Source organism: Physcomitrium patens, chromosome 24 (genome assembly GCF_059467195.1).
Source record: "Physcomitrium patens ecotype Gransden chromosome 24, ASM5946719v1, whole genome shotgun sequence".
In the NCBI taxonomy this organism is placed as follows: Eukaryota; Viridiplantae; Streptophyta; class Bryopsida; order Funariales; family Funariaceae; genus Physcomitrium; species Physcomitrium patens.
The window spans coordinates 6,812,708-6,829,587 of NC_143433.1; the positions used below are offsets into that span (position 1 = coordinate 6,812,708).

The 16,880-nt window shown below is 37.6% G+C and overlaps 2 protein-coding genes across 22 annotated transcripts; one reads left to right on the forward strand and one right to left on the reverse strand.

Moving 5' to 3' along the window:
• Positions 1-395: 395 nt before the first annotated feature.
• Positions 396-6,365, forward strand: LOC112276655 (endoribonuclease Dicer homolog 1). 21 transcript variants are annotated; one of them, XR_012216690.2, is made up of 14 exons: positions 396-570; positions 903-969; positions 1,199-1,512; positions 1,681-2,147; positions 2,358-2,458; positions 2,733-2,917; positions 3,222-3,515; positions 3,757-4,108; positions 4,356-4,612; positions 4,923-5,000; positions 5,190-5,411; positions 5,625-5,729; positions 5,829-5,948; positions 6,079-6,365. XR_012216690.2 is itself a non-coding variant. In XM_024508148.3 (13 exons), the coding sequence occupies exons 1-12, from the start codon at positions 496-498 to the stop codon at positions 5,682-5,684; spliced, it is 2,472 nt and encodes an 823-aa protein (XP_024363916.1). In that variant the 5' UTR covers positions 396-495; the 3' UTR covers positions 5,685-5,729; positions 5,839-6,042. The 21 variants fall into 21 exon arrangements, 4 of the variants coding, with proteins under 4 accessions (XP_024363916.1, XP_024363917.1, XP_024363914.1 ...); XR_002968109.3 differs by having other exon boundaries at positions 5,829-5,904; XR_012216688.2 differs by having other exon boundaries at positions 5,839-5,948.
• A 1,733-nt stretch (positions 6,366-8,098) lies between these two features.
• Positions 8,099-10,285, reverse strand: LOC112276657 (peptidyl-prolyl cis-trans isomerase). Its single transcript, XM_024508158.3, has 7 exons — positions 10,210-10,285; positions 9,770-9,967; positions 9,458-9,602; positions 9,120-9,208; positions 8,861-8,918; positions 8,679-8,764; positions 8,099-8,471 (listed from the first exon to the last, which is right to left on the reverse strand). The coding sequence occupies exons 1-7, from the start codon at positions 10,231-10,233 to the stop codon at positions 8,328-8,330; spliced, it is 744 nt and encodes a 247-aa protein (XP_024363926.1). The 5' UTR covers positions 10,234-10,285; the 3' UTR covers positions 8,099-8,327.
• Positions 10,286-16,880: the final 6,595 nt, after the last annotated feature.

Genomic DNA, 16,880 nt, shown 5'->3' on the forward strand with positions numbered 1-16,880 from the left:
CGCATTCCAGTAGCTAAACCTCCAACGAGATGAGAACTACGCCAGATGTGTATTAATTACACCAACACTATTTGAACCCATAACGCTAATTTCCGTGGCTAACGAATTGGTCAGACAGCACGTTCGCAATAAATGCGAACATCAATAGAGCCGCCAGAAATTGCAAAACCGGAAGTCATCATGGAATAATGAGGTCGAGGGATGGGGCAGGATGACAGTGACCCCCGGGGGCCAATAGAAACTGGACACTGTGGAGGACCCGGGATCCGGGACCCGCGAATAGGGAACTGGCGGCGGGATGAGTGACATGGTTAGTGAGGTCGCAACAAACTAATTTGGGGGTCGGAGGGGTGCTGATTAATCAATTAGTTAACTAATCTTGCCTTCCTTCCTGCCTTCCTTCCCAGCCTCTTGAACTCTCACTCCCCGTCCTTCTTGTCTTTTGAACGCCACTTCTCGCTCTCCTTTCTTGTTGCTTCTGCGAGGGGCTATGGAATGCCGGCTGTTGGAATTTCTCGCACCGCTTATGTTTCTGCAGATCACATTCGAGCCTCGTTCTCTGCCTTTCCGGTGAGTCGCGCGTGCTGTGCATTTGGTCGCGGTTGGGAGCCTTAGTGTGGAAAGAACGCTGGGAGCGAGGTTGTATTGGTTGCAGTCTGCTTCTTGGCTTGCGGTTGTGTGTAAGATTGTGTAGACTCTGAGGTATACATTGTTTGTTATGCTGGAATTATCTGTTGTGGAGATTTTTGGTTCTATTAGTCTCGGTCTCTGTTAGTTTCTTTTCGGGTTAGTCTACAGATTACGACGCTCTGACTTGTTGACGTCCGGGATTTCGTTTTTTCCCATTGGATTTATAGCTCTGTTGAATAGTCTGAAGCCACAGTGATTTCGTCGTAGGGCAGGAACGGGGATGCCGGAGGTCGATGCGGGAGTTTAAACAAGTAATTCGGTATTTCTCAATTCTATCCAGTAATGTCGAACTACTCTGTCTTCCTCGTTTGCACATTCATCGATTGCGAGCGAGATGAATTAGTTTTTCTGCATTCGGATATCGTGTCCCGTTGTCACCCCTGTATCATCATTGAATATTTCAAGTCTTCCAGACATTCTTCAACTTTCAAGACTCTGTATGGAAAGCTTCGGTTCTCTTAGTAATTGTGGCCTGTATGTCTTACGAGCTTTTCCTTCGTGTTGTAAGGCTATCTGAAGAGTATGGTCATGGATTCTAGACACGTTCGCTACAAGCGTGTAATACCGAAGGAGTTCCGTCTGCCATTCACTTCGGAGGACGGTTCTGCAGGATGGACATGCTTTACATATACTATTCGATTTCTAAATTTCAAGGCAGGAACGGATCCAATACAGCAGTCAGCCTCCGAATTTCTACTTTTATCTCCCCAACTGCTTGACGAAGAGGTGTCGAGTATTAGTGTGCATCTTAATCTTCCAGCCTTCGCTGCAGTGGACTCCAAGTTAAACTACTGCGGAGTGTTAAATGTTAGCCCTGAGAAAGTAAGTTTACGACCTCTTGATGTGAACATCCTCAGTTTTGTGCAAATCCCTGTGTTCCACTGAATAACACGTTGTAAGTGACTAAATTAGTGTCAGCTTTAGTAATCGATCACATTACATATTAAGCATTGTCTAAATATGAATTGTGCACGGAACGATTGTGGACAGGTGGAGACTGTGAAGAAGTTTAACATCTGGTTATTTCATTTAGCAATGGGAAAGTGCTTCGCCTTACCGAAAGTGTCCGGCGAAGGAAAAAAGAATTACTATGTTTTACCTTGCAAGCCTATCACAGGTGACACGGTTCCAAGCCCAGAAGAGCTGGTTGATTGGCATGTCGTGGAGATAGCGATTACTTCGAGCTTACTGTACAGAAGAAAAGTACCTTTTTTCGGAGGATACGCTACTCTAGACTGTCAAAATACTCAAAGTAACGAAGCACTCGATGGTGGTGGGCTGAGGATGCGGAACGGCATATTTCAGGAGCATGACCTCGAGGATGCAGTTGTTACATGTGCTAACAATGGTTTACCTTGCTTCGTTTCTGGTATCTTGCACGATCTTTCGGGCAGCAGTTTTTGTTCTCAATCTGCCGGACGCAAACAGATCAGCTATTCGGATTACTACTTTCATGAGTATGGCTTTGTTGTTTGACCTCTATCTCTAGTCACTTTGCATTCGGAAACAAACAAAGAGAACGAGACTATTTCCTTTATGCTAAGTGTTTACTTATTTTTACAATTTTTAATTCCACTATTCCTACTTGTTATCTTTTTTCAGGATATATATCTGTTGTGATGAGCATCACACGTGCTGATCATATATTGTAAAATTCGCTGTGGCAGGTGCAAATACAAACTAGAATACCCCGACCAGCCTCTCCTTAAAGGATATCGACTGGTACGAGCTGGCAACTACGTACGGCGAACATCTGCAGTATCAAATGGTTCGGAATCAATGATTTGCTTTCGACGGGCGAGAATTGTTCTCTTTTTTCTAGAAACGTAGTGAGAATCGTTGTCTATCGTCTTCACAACATTCGCAGCATAGAAGTTGACGATTGCACTTATGCTGACCTTATTCATGAACTCTGTGGAGCTAATAAAAATTCTTTTAAACATAAAGGATATGTCGTATGGGATGCTGGGACACGAAGGCTTCCGACTCCAGTGGGTTGTCTTCGTCCTAATGGATATGAATGCTTTATCTGGACTTATCAGGTGATTCGGTGAAGCCATGGGAAACAATGGAGCTTCCGCCTGAAGTTTGCATACTGCATGTGGGGCTAAAAGGGAAGCTTTGCAGGGGGGGTATGCGTCTTCCATCTATACTTCACAGTTTAGAAATGTCACTGGTGGCTGCGGAGCTTCGAAACAACATAGGTTCCCCTCTGTCCTGTTTTAAGGTAGATTTGCACAGTGGTTCAAAATGATTTTGATGCGTTCCACTTTGCTGTTGTTTATGTTGTCTGCTCTAGGCTCTAATCTGTAACGGTTGTTTTACACTTCGAATTGTTTGGTGTATCTTTAGGACAATTCTATACGAGAATCAGTATGCCACCATCTTCAAGCACTTGAAAGTGAAGTGAAAGTGTATAGAACGTGCGTCTAAGCAGTGATTGGACCCCAGTATAATTCACTCGTGCGTTTTGGCATACACCCACACAGAACAGCGAATCCTCAAGGCCTAAAAGTGGGGCTCTTACGCAGGTCCAGGAAGCATTGACATCGGGGGCATGTGAAGGGAACCACTCATACGAGACTCTGGAACTTTTGGGGGACAGTGTTCTCAATTTTATTGGAGGCGTCCACATGTACATTGATTTCCCTTCTTGTACCAGCGAGTTGCTTCATTCATACCGTCATGATTTAGTCAGTAACAGGAATTTGTACAAGTGTGGACTTGCTTGTGGACTTCCTGGATACATCTTTGCTGAACTGCTAAATACCAAGACGTGGGTGCCACCGGGTCCAGCTCTGGAAGACCTCCCTCAAAAATCGCCTGTGAGATGAATCCTTTGAGCATTTGGTCGTGATGTATTCTTCTTGTTGCGATCACAGTATCCTGAATTTTCAGTTCCTAGGATGGATAATCTCAGACAGCTCTGCAAAATTTATAACCTCCAAGCTGGTCTACTTGGGCGACTTGACTACCCACTTATGCCAATATTGCAGTCCTCTGCTGAACCATATCTTCTAATGAATTCTTATATGCTTGTTTATTGACAGACGCCTTTAATTGCAGGATGGGCAAGTCATTGGACTCAAAACCCTTGCGGATGTCGTTGAGGCCCTGATAGGGGTTACGTTTTTACATGGAGACTTAAACTCTGCAGTGAAGACAATGGTTTGGCTGCAAGTGCCAATTCCTTTTCCTGAAAAAATTCCTGAAGTGATTATTGCTGACATACAGGAGCTAATGGAAGCTAGGAATACTTTCAAAGATCATGACATAGTAACACTTGAGAAAAAAATTGGTTACCAGTTTAAATGCAAAAGTCTTTTGCTATCAGCTTTTGATTATGGTGACGAAGTCACCTTCACACAGAGCGGTGTACCAAGAGGAAGTTTTCAGTTTCAGAGGCTAGAATTCCTAGGTGAGCTCTTCATAAAGTTGAACATTTGTGCTTTTCTGGTCCTCGGTTGCTAATGTGAGTTATCTGAACGAGGTGACGAGTAGTAATTTCAAGTTGACTTTAAAAAAGTTGTCGCAGTTTAAACCAAGTCTGCAATGAGACATACCGAGTAATTTATGTCTTCACAATACATCTTCTAAATCTTCTAAATCGATGAATGACCACCTTCCTTTGCTCTTTTTGACTTTTTGACGGAATTTCTTTGCAGGAGATTCCGTTCTTGATTTCTTGATTATGCGGCACTTTGTGCAGCTTTACTCTGCATTTAATCCGGAGCAGCTGAATGATTTGCGACAGGCAACTGTGAACAGTGAAAACTTTGCATGCACTGCGATTCGTCACGGATTTCATCATTACTTAAAGAGGATGTCCCCTATATTACGGGACGAAATTGAATTGTACGCAGCTTCAGTTCATAGGGAAGGTGGCAGCCCTTTTGGTATACCAAGTCGAGCATCTCCCAAAGTGAGTTTGTTTTGTCACCTCTTTGGTTCTTGTTGACCAATTATTGCTTGGTTTACTCACCCGCAGGGCACATCTCTGACATGTGAGCACTGAGTGTGTGTTCGAGTTCAACTTGCATGTGGATTACAGTGACTGTAGGTATGTATTATGAGTTAAACTTGGTTTTAACAAGTTGGCTTTTAGTTTCTTATGTTCAGTGAGTGCTAAATCTCAGTCAATTTCCCTTTTAAAACTTTTTTCCTCTTCTATTGCGGACATCGGATATGTGGAAGAATGTTGTGAGAACCGGGTGAGGATTGTATACATGCAGGCTATTGGGGATTTGATGCAGACCTTGGCTGGTTCTATACTACTCGACTCAAATTTTGATCATGACCTCGTCTGGAAGGTAAGGCAACAAATGTATCATTTAAGGTTTGCAGAATCGGTCTGATACTTCAGAAGTGGATGCCCACCTGGAGCGTTGTATTTGCTTATGATGTTCCTAGAAATCATCGGTGTTTTTCAAGGCTCTGAATGTATCTGTGTCATGCATGATAGATTGAGTTCTACATCAGTTCTTACGAAATTCGTACAGGTACTTAAACCATTGCTTAGTCCCCTCGCCACACCTAAGACAGTGATGCGACATCCACGACGCCTGTTAGAGGCATTGTGCCACAAGCAAGACCTCAAGCTGGAGTTGCAAACTATTCAGCTGGAAGGAGCTGTGGAAGCTAGGGTTTATATAAACCAAATTTGTGTTGCCAACTCTAAGCATTATGAACCTACTGTTGCAAGACGGCTTGCCGCATTCACGGTAATTTTGCTGGATTCAAGTATCGTCAAGTGCTTTATAGAAGGCATCTAGGAAGTCTGGACATGCTTCATTATTTTCTGAATAGTCCAAGTTAGTTGCTTTGCTTAGTGTTGGTATCCATTTCATCATGGCCATAAAATATCCAAATGAGATAGTCTTGTTTGTAGCCACTGCAACCTCATTTTTAAATTTTTTTGGGGGTTTGTGATGCAGGCTTTTCGATCATTGTCACCAAAGAGAAATGGTCTTATGTATCTCGACTCTGTGGACTAAACTTTCGGTGATAATGTCCGCTTCAATTTTGAACTATTGTGAATCGTAAGTGATCTGGTTTATGTTGCTCAAGAAGTCACTGCTTCGAACATCATCTCTCAGATATTTAGGTTCGTGTCAACTTTACAGCTCAGACTAAGACAGTGTCTTGCAGAAGATCACGGAGTTGGGGCTCCGAAAACGGCTAGAACACATGGAACTGGAGCAAGGTTCCCTCAATGTACAGTTCCAGCCTGCATCCAACTAAGTTTCTAGACACAGCTGGCACGAACCCCACTCTTACGCTTCAAAGCGTCGTATCAAATTTCTGTTTGTTCGGAACATGATTTACAATTTGAATTCTTCCTATTTCATGGACTTTGATGCTGTTCTTACACAAGAAGTTGTTTTGCAGTTTAATCACAGGGAAACAGGCTTCTCCAATTTTAGTTCCTTCAATTTTGTCAATTATATCGATGCTGACGTTTTTCACAAGACCTTGGCCACTTGGTGGAGAAGGGGATTCTGATTACTAGGTGTATGCCTTTACGGCGAACAATCTGTCTGGAGAGGCACCATGACTAAAACAATGAAACACATCACATGATCGTTTAATTTCTAGCTGCAAATCTTAACCACGCTTGATGGATTTCGACATAAACAGGTTTCAAACAAATATAAATAAATAAGTATTATGTTCAATATATGTACACTTTTAAAATCCCTTTTGATCATTACATTTTATTTACGATTGAAGTACATCCATAACTTATTATGAATAAAATTTCGAGTATTTTTGTATGAAAATTAATCTATTGTATAATCTCAAAAACAGTAAACATATTGGATAAGAAAATATGATTTTTCGTTGGAACAAATGTACACAAAATTGTTTTGTCGAGAGGATGAAGCATCGTCATGCTAGGAACTTAACCTGCGCGGATATTTCTAATATCTCATAATCAAAGATGCAACAAATGAAACACAGAATACATAAAACAATAGTAGTGCATGTGTTTGCATTGGAGAATCGATTGTTTTAATGTTGCAAGCTTTGCATGTCAAATGCATCTCAACTCCTAAAACTTGAGTATGTAGATTTCAGAAGAAGGATTGTGCTAGGTAAGACCATCACACAGTAGCCACAGAAAAGCAGATTATTGCACATTCCGCATCATTGAGTTGCAAACGGCATCATTGAGTTGCATAAAGCGTACAGACCCGAGACAGGTGAAATGCTAAGTGAGTACTACCAAAAAAGTACCTGAACGTGTTGTATTTGCAAAACGGCAAACGGCACACTGCATGAAATGCAATTCGGCTTCAGGAAGGCCTTTCGAGTGAGTGGCTAGTTTCTTCAATAGCTTGAGTGAGTAGGAGCCTTGTTGGATAGGAAGTAGTTTAGCAAGCCCAAGGGCATTGAAGTTGGAATGATGGCTTTCATTCAAGCAACCTGAATCAGGTTCACATCTGCGAATGTAGCGGAACAGCGGTGTTCAACAGGCAACGAATTCTGGTTCTCTCTCTCAGATTCCTGGATCATCTTCAACAACGATCTTTATTTCTCACATATCCTATTTGTCGAAGACACATTTGGATGTCTATCTTTGGCTTTTGGCTCCTTTTTAAGCACTTGGAATTTTCAATAACTATGTTTGCAGTGATTTTGGACGCAGTCAATGTTGTATCCCCTGATTCACGAGGATCGCTTCACGCCTTGTGTGATATAGTTTATGGGGTCCATCTAAAAATATCACAGAAATGTGGTTGACTTGTGAGATCTGTGTGCAAATGTCTTTCTCAAACTCAATGATGCTGCCCAAGGCTTGATACTGTCTTGTTTTGGGGATTTTCTAAGAGCCCTCTTAGTTGTATGGTCACTCATTTATTTCTGACACTGGAGTGAAGTGCTGGACACCTCTAATCGTTGTCATATTTAGTTCTTCTGTGTGTTACACTTTCTGTATTCCTGAAATACAACACTTATTGTGAATACATGCACTGTAATCTTTCTATCGTTCTAAACGCCATGGCAGTTATTATCTGTTCTCTCACGCAGAAGTTCATTCCTGTGGCTATCATCGTAATTAGATCATTTCTTCTTGGAATGCAAACGTTGTACGTATGGTTTGATTATTTGTTCATTATGAGATTGTTGCATTTCTAGTTGATATACTTCTCTCAATATTTCTTGAATTGACAGCATATCGGACTTGTATTTGCAACATCACCTTCTGTTACATAAGAGGTGTATTTAAGGTTTTCATTAAAATGTGTCCCCGTGTTGCTATGACATTAAATGTTCTAGAACTTTAAAACCTAATGGAATCAAATGGACGCAGTATATGCCAGATATATTGTTCTTGTACAAAAGGACATAATTTTACATGTGGGATCCAATGCAAAACGTGTCACAAAATAGTACTCAGACAGTATGACAGAAGGAGCTGAAAGAAAATGATACTCCAAGAAAAGTAGTGAATCCAGTACATTTTTCGCCCTCAGAAGTTGAATGGAGCAGTGCACAGAAAAAGGTGTCCCGACAGTCCAATGCTAATAACTTCTGCTGATACCTTCTCAACCTCTACTAAGAACATCTACCAGAGCTGCTCATTGCAACTGAAGCCAATGTAGCTAAGAAAGTGATTCACCGCCTGAATTTACCTACAACTCACCGCTCTTGGCAATGACACACTTCTTCTTCGGCCTGTCGGTGCGGTCTGTGTCTTGACCCTCAATGGTCTTCACCACATCCATACCTTCAATCACTTGTCCGAACACAACGTGTCGGCCATCGAGCCAGGGAGTCTGCCGAACACAACTTCATGAGTATGGAAAGATGTGCTGGGAGAAACTGCGTCAGGTGTCACTTCTTATACAACTACAAGTAAGCTACATGGAATAATCTAACAATCCCCTTGTATTGCCCACTGCGATTACGAAATCAGGCATCCAACTAAGATAGGACTTCAATTTTTACTCTTGCATCAACACGAGATAAGAACACTAGCGTACCGGGACAGTGCAGAGGAAAAACTGGCTTCCGTTGGTGTTGGGCCCAGCATTGGCCATACTCAAGATTCCCTCTCCAGTGTGCTTCACTGCACATCGATTCAAACCATAGAATAAATTAGGGTCTGTGTAATCGAAACTAGAAAGCACACACAAAACAGTGAGATAACTTAACCACGACTTACATTTGAAGTTCTCATCCTTGAAGTTCTTTGTGCCGAAGACACTGTAACCCCCGGTACCCTGCAGACGATAGGCAAATGCGGAGTTAGTGGGCCGCCAGAGCGGACATCGCGAAAAGGTGGCGAGTCATGAGAACTATTCTGGCATATAAAGACATCAAATTAGACGTCACTAAAATACTATCGATCGTAACAGTGCTCAAAGCTTTCAAGAGGATGTTTCCATGTCAGATGAATGAAAGCAACGAGAGCCAAGACGCACGTTGCCTTTGTCAAAATCACCACCCTGAATCATGAAATTCTTGATGACACGGTGAAAAGCAGAACCCTGGTAACCGAATCCCTTCTCGCCTGAAAAACCAATCAACAGTTCTGGTGGGTTCAATATCACGGCAAGTCGACTTCAATTCGCACGAGACATTAAGATTCACTCCACACCAGTGACGCCATTGCCAGGTGGCGAGGAAATTCCACTAACTAGATAACGTTATGCTACAGGACAGACAAGGAAGAAACTAGTTCAGGATACGATACCATATCCTAATTTCTTCGAAAACAAGAGCGAACCAGACAGTCACTAACCATGGGGAGCTTACAGACCTGTGCAGAGTGCGGCGAAGTTCTCAACGGTCCTGGGGACAACATCACCGAAGAGGCCGAGGACAATGCGACCAGCGGGCTTGCCATCAATCTCAATATCGAAGTAGCACTTCTTCGTCACCTTAGCTTGGGTCTTCACCTCAGCCTGCCATAACCCAACCAAATCGGCTTCGAGAACGTTAAACCAAAGACAGCTCAAAATAAGGAAAAATCCTTAAGAAGTAGCCCATGAACTAAGAGAGATAGAACGATGCCGCAGAACACCGGATTCGAGAACGAACCCACAAAAACACAACAGCACAAACAGCGTACCATTGCCTTGACAGCGAACTGCCTCCTGGACGAGACTGGGGTTGACTCCACGCGCAATCGCTGGCAGGAAGCTCCGAAGGCGCTGGCCGAGAATCCCACTTGCACATGGCGCTTGACGCTCAAACCCGCAGGGTTCACGGAGGTGGCACACGCTTCCACATTGGTCCTCTGCAGGGACACTTGAGAGGCGACATTGCCCTACACAACAGGGGCCAAACTCTCAAAAGTTAGAAAATTGGCAAAAACCCAAATAATCACATTAGAAAACTCAAACAACCCACCTCAAAAACTTCGAATCCTCGCGACAAAAACATAGTACGCCTCTTCAACCACGAAACTAGAAAATACAAGAGCAATACAACCCTACAACCAGAGGAGCCAGTGTCTGCGCAACCGCATTGAGTTCAGCGTGAAGAGCAGAAACGAGGATAGGAGCTTACGAGAATTCCGGTGCAGGCAGCCATAGCGAGATGCGGATGCGGATAAACCCTTGCAAAAATCCGTGTTGCTACCGAAATGAATATCAACAACAAGACCTTAGCACTTCCTTCACGGCGATCTTAACCACCCTCCCTTCAGCTCCACCTCTGGCTAGGGCGGTCGGTGTGCCTGGTAGGTCGATAGTTCCGAGGGGGGGGGGGGGGTGGGTAGGTCGACACGTCGCCCGTTAAGAGCTTCTTTCGGATGATGAGGATGAGAATGGATGTCGTGGATGATGTTCTGAGGGGGATTGTATCCTCGTGGATAGGTTCTGTGATTAGATGAATGAAGGAGGTTTTTCTTCATCGCCTGTGAGCTCTCTTAATTTTTTCTATTATCAATTGTTTAGAGAATTTCAAAGATCTTCTATATGAGTTTGAAAATTCTAGATGGGGTTAAGATTCAGTATTTGAAACTCATCTCTTTTAATTTAGTACATGTTGTCACAAAAATCATTACATAGGATATATAATTTATCAATGTTTTTTAAAAAAACTTATTAGCATTTTTATAGTAATATAAATTTTGAAATGTTTTACTCAAGAATTTAATGAGTTCATGTTAGTGAATAATGAGGTCTTTTTATTATGAAAAATTATTCCAATAGTTTTGAAAAGAAAAGATGAAGTAGAATGCATTTTTTTCTTTCTTTCTACATCACATGAAGAATGTTGTTTGTAGAATTTTCAGTAAGCCCACCTTAAGATATGGTCTTTACAAAAAAAATTGAGAAATTGTGCAAATAATTTCTAAAAAATATATATGAAAATAAAAATAAGAACTTAATTGTGTTGTTACAATTGTTAGAATCAAGATATAAGCTGATATATTTAGACAAATAATAAAGAAGTAATTTGACCTATTTTTCAGAAGAGATGAGTTTCAAATTTATCTTCTTCCTACTTTATATTATTTCTAAAAGCTAAAAAATTTAAATAAGAGTTTTTTCTTCACCAAGCAGGAGACTATTATAAGGCTTTTGTACAGTGGGCTTTTATTCACAAAAAACCCTCTGAATTCTAAAATATAAAACCATGTATAAAATATAAAAAATATTTATAAATACAATCTATATTATTTTTTTATAAATTTTATCAAATATGTATTGAGATTCTTGTATAAAATTTAATTTCTTTCCAATTAAAGTTGCAAACAAAAAAATCAATTTATGCATTAGTTTTTTTTACATACCACATTTTATTGATGTAAAATCATTATTTGGGTTCACACTTCATTTCTTTAAGTTTTTAAATAAATAAATAACTAAAATCACAAAATTTGAAATTTTACATCTAAAAACCTTTAAAATAAAATCTACTAATTGGATAGTTTTAATTGTTTGATTATTCATTATAATTGCAAAAAATCCTTCTTTATATGTACTCATATTGTGTGTAATAAAAATAGTTGAAAATTTCTTAATATAAGCATCATGGTTGTTAATCACTTATATTTGTTTAAAAGTATATTAAGCTTAATTCAATGTTTATATCTACATTCTCTTTTTATTTCATAACTAGCTGAATCCATGTCATTGCATACAATTTAATGTTGGTTTTAATACAATATGTTAGTTTTTCTACAATAAATTATTTTATAATAGAAAATCATGTTAATGAGAATAATATTAATATGGAAAGATAAGAGAAAATTGATAGCTTTAAAAAAATTCACCTACATTAGCAAACAAAAAGAAAAATAAACACACAATAGATTCAAACAATTAAATTGTATAATAGCATTTGGAAGAAGATATCATAGCAATTTCACTACCTTTGTTTTTATTTAATCTTCTCTTTTTCTAATCTTCTCTTTGTATAATCTCTTAGACAAAATTACAATACATGGTGAATCTTAAAACATATGCATGTACATAGTCTATGGTGTATGAATCCACAATCACTTCACCTTCTACTTATCATGGTTCTTCTAATTTCACAACTTCTTAAAGTTTTTTTTTTTTTTTTTTTTTTTTTTTTTTTTTTTTGTAGAGTGATGTTTGAAACAACCATACCATCTTCTACTACTTCACTTCTTAGTCCATCTCTTCTAAGACATCCCATCTAAACAAAAAGAAGGATAGATCTTGTGAACTTCATTATGTTCAAGGTTCTTAAGCAATTGAAGATTACTCACTATTGTCAAAATCAAGACCAAATTAAACAAAGATATCTTCTTCTTATTTTTTTTCTTTTCTTCTAAAGATTTAAGATCAAGTTTGAAAGGTGGCTCTTTAGTAAGTTAAACAATTTTACTCATTTTCTTCTTTAGTGATTGCTTTGGTAGTAGTTTCTTGTTCCCTAATAGAAGGTCAAAAGCTACTCCTACTCCAAATTCAAAGCCGATCTTAGTTTCAAATTTTGCAATATTCTTTGCTGCTTCCTCACTCTAATACTTATCAAAATGCATTGCGATGTGTTATCTTGCATTAAAAATAAGAAGAAAATATATCAAGCTCTTTCAATAGAATGAATATGTGCTAGAGTATTATCAATTATATAGTAGCATTATGGCAAAGCTAGAAGAATAACTATATTCATGAACCACTATATTTCATTGGCTCTTTGTTAAGATTTAGTAATAATTTCCTCTTTTTACTTATTATTTTTGATTATAAAGAGTTCTTATTAAGCTTAGGAAACATAGTATGTGAATCAAGACGTGAGATACCTATTACAATATCTACTTCTCAAAAATACAACAATTGTACTAATGCCATTGCAAAAATAAAATAAAAGATTAGGTGCCCAATGTAGTAGATAGTGCATGAAACCTTACTATACATGTTTTTATTTGTTATTCCAATATTTTTCTTATTTTTGATAAAAGAAATAATATTTCTATTATTTCTAATAAAAAAATAATATTTTAAATGCATCAATATAGAAACACTAACCTCAATTCTTAAAATAAAGTAACTTTGACATAAGTTCTTTCCTGGTGTACAATTGTTCTAGCATCACAACAAAAGTTTTAGAAACTACTACAAAGTTTTTTACCAATTGCAAATTACTTTTGTTAGGACTATCTTTCAAATTCTCTTTTTCAACTAAATTAAAATTTCTAATCAATCCCTTATACATATCAAGAGATGTTTGATTATCCGACGTTAAAGCCTGCAACTACTAAACAAGAGAGATTTCTTTATCTTTGTAAAGACTTAGAGTAGTAGATGGTATGTTTGCAAAATATATGTGCACCTTGGCAACTTAATGCAATCACAATTCTATTGCACATCTCTAGTACAAAGCCAATCCAACATCTTGTCATAGACATATGCATGTAAGCCAATAATTACTTGTATAAATAGATAAAAGTAAGTAGAAGTAGGTAAAAGCAAGTTAATTCTATAATATCTTCTATCAAAGCTTCCTAAAAGCTTTATAGACACTACTTTGACTTTATAGGTGTCTTTAATTGACTTTTTGGGCTAGAAATGTGGTCAACAAGTTGGTCATGTGCCACACATGTTGTTAGCTTGAAGAGCAAGCTAACTATGTGGCCTACATGTAAAAAAACTTGCTTTGTAAGTCAAGGCACGTGTCCTACAAAGTCAACATATATTAGAGTTCATATAAAACATCGCCATATAATCCCTATTTAGATAGTATATATAGATACAAGAGTGAAGCCTTCTTCACTCTTCTCAACTCCTTTCTTGCTTCTAGTCTAGTTTCAAGTATCTCAAGTTTTCTTGTCTTTTAGCAACAAGCCTTTCCAATTTTTTTTAATATACGTACTTCCTTATTTCTATTTTTTCACTCTTTCTTTGATATGGATTTCATTGGTTTATGCATCATCTTTTAATTCATGTCCTTGACAGATTGACAAGAATACACTTATAGTATTAGAAATTTATCTAATTTTGATTAAGAGTAGATTTTCTCTTTCTCATAATAAGACATAAGCATATAAGAAGTTGCGGATTATCTTCTTCTAAATTGATATTGTTCTTAGTATTTTCTTTGTCGTCAAATCCTTTTTTTTTTATTTATCTTGAGTGGTATTAGATATTTTTTTGAGTGTTATTATGGTAGAGCTTGTTGAAATGAAGAGTGCAATGGCAAAAATGTAAGAGCAATTGAAGGAGTTAATGCTTGCAATGCATGAACTTAGCTTACTACCATAAGGATCAACAAGAATGGCAAGAAGTGAAGATATAGAGATGATTAGAGCTGCTTCAATATTTGCACCAAATCAAATCCCTCTACCTATGGTGGAACATCTTTCAAGTGATAAAGAACCAAGAGTTGCCTTACCTGAGAAGTTTGATGGTACAAGATCCAAATTTTGAGGAATTATCAATCAAGTATAACTTGTGATTGAACTTCAATCTCAAAGCTATCCAACTCCAAGATCACAAGTTAGATTCATTGGCACACTTCTTTCAAATTCAGCACTATTATGATTTTCATCTTTTCTTGAACGATGAGATCCAATATTGAATAATCTAGAGGCATTTTTGGTAGGATTCCAGTCCATGTATGGAGAACATGATGCAATTCATGTTTCAATCAACAAGATCTGTGTTTTGCAACAAGACAATTGATTTGTAATGTTATACGCTTCACAATTTTGACAACTTGTAATTGATATCAAATAGGATGATATTACACTTATTAGCCAATTTTTCTATAGATTATAATATGAAGTAAAGAAATTGATGCTCAACTTATTTGATCCTCAAATATTGAGTCAAGCAATTGACTTTGCTGTAAAATGCTACAATCGATTTTTTGAATTTCGATAAAAAGAGACACACAAATGGACCTCAACATTACTACAATTCAATGGCAACACCAATATCTCTTCAACACATACATTCAGAAGCAAAGGATATGCAAATTGATGCGATACATTTTAAACCTCTTATCAAATAAGAAAAGACTCATCGTCGTCAAGAAGGATTATGCTTGTATTGTGGAGAACCTAAATACATTGCTCAATATTGTCTAAAGAAGCAACAAAATCACAAAATGAGGATCACATCTATCAAAGAAGACAATATGTTGGAAAACAAATTTGTCTAGCTATAATAGAAACCATGCAGATAGAATCTTATACAATTTCTAATAAAGGTCTTATCCTCTTCTCACAACCATCTCCTTATTTTATGATAGATGTGTATTTAGGACATAATAATTATAAAGCCTCCACCTCGATAGATTCAGGAGCCTCAGCTTGTTTTTTAGATGTAGAATTTGTTAAAAGTCATAAAATATCGTTAGTACAAATAATCAAACTTGTTTATGTAGAAGTCATAGATGGTTGTTTGTTGTCTTTTGGAGATGTTATTCATAAAACACTTCTTATAGATGTAGCAATAAATGGTCATAGTAATTGCATAATCTTTAATATAATTAGATCTCCTTCTAATCCAATTATTTTAGGTTTATCATAGTGAGAAAAGTATAATCCTTGCATACATTGGATTTCTTGTATTCTTGACTTTTTTAAAAGTATAATTAAGATTAAAATTAATCCAATAGAAAGTCATAAGTCTAGTACAATTAAACCTATGTTTGTAGGTGCAAGAGCTTTCTTGCATGTTGCAAAAAAAATATCACCTTGTGTCATTTATGCCACATCTGTTTCTAATGATGCAAAGACTTCAAGTAGCAATTCCAACCATTATCAAGAATTTCAAAAGAAAACAAGAATATACATATTCTTTCAGAACATCACTCCTATGACTGCTCAATTGACCTTCAAGAAGGAGGACAACCACCATTTGGACCAATCTATAGTTTATCACAAAATGAATTGGCTAAATTCAAGGAATATATTGAAGAGAATATCCCTAAGAATTTCATACGCCATTCCAAATCACTAGTAAGAACTCCAATCTTATTTGTGAAGAAGAAAGATGGATCATTACAGATGTGTGTTGATTAAGGAGGACTCAATAAGATCACCATCAAGAATAGGTACCCTCTACCTTTAATATCCGAACTTCTTGATCAACTGAATCAAGTTAAAATCTACACAAAATAGATCTATAGGAAGCATACAATCTAGTACGTATTAAAGAAGGAAATGAATAGAAGATTGCGTTTCAAACTAGGTATGGGTATTTTGAATACAACGTCATGCCTTTTGGACTTACAAATGTACCTACAACTTTTCAACATCTAATGAATGATATTTTTTGAGGGTTTTTAGATGATTTTATTATTTGTTATCTAGACAACATTTTGATCTATTCTAAGAATACAGATGAACATGAACTTCATGTTCGTTGTGTCTTACAAAAATTAAGAGATGTGGGACTCTATGCCAAGTTAAAAAAGTATGTATTCTACACTACTGAAGCCGACTTCTTAGGATATACCATTTCAAATGATGGACTTATGATGGATACTAAGAAAATTCAAATAATTATGGATTGAAAGATTCTAAAAATGGTAAGAGATATCGAATACTTTTTGGGCTTTGCCAACTATTATCGGATCTCCATCAAAGACTTCTCTTGAGTTGTAGCTCTACTTACACGTTTGACTAATAAAGACAAACTTGAGTGGACTAAAGAAGCTGAAGCATTTTTTGAAACTTTGAAGTTAGCATTTATTTCTATACCAATCTTGTATCATGTCAACTTTTTTAAAGCATTTTTTATGGAAACAGACCCATC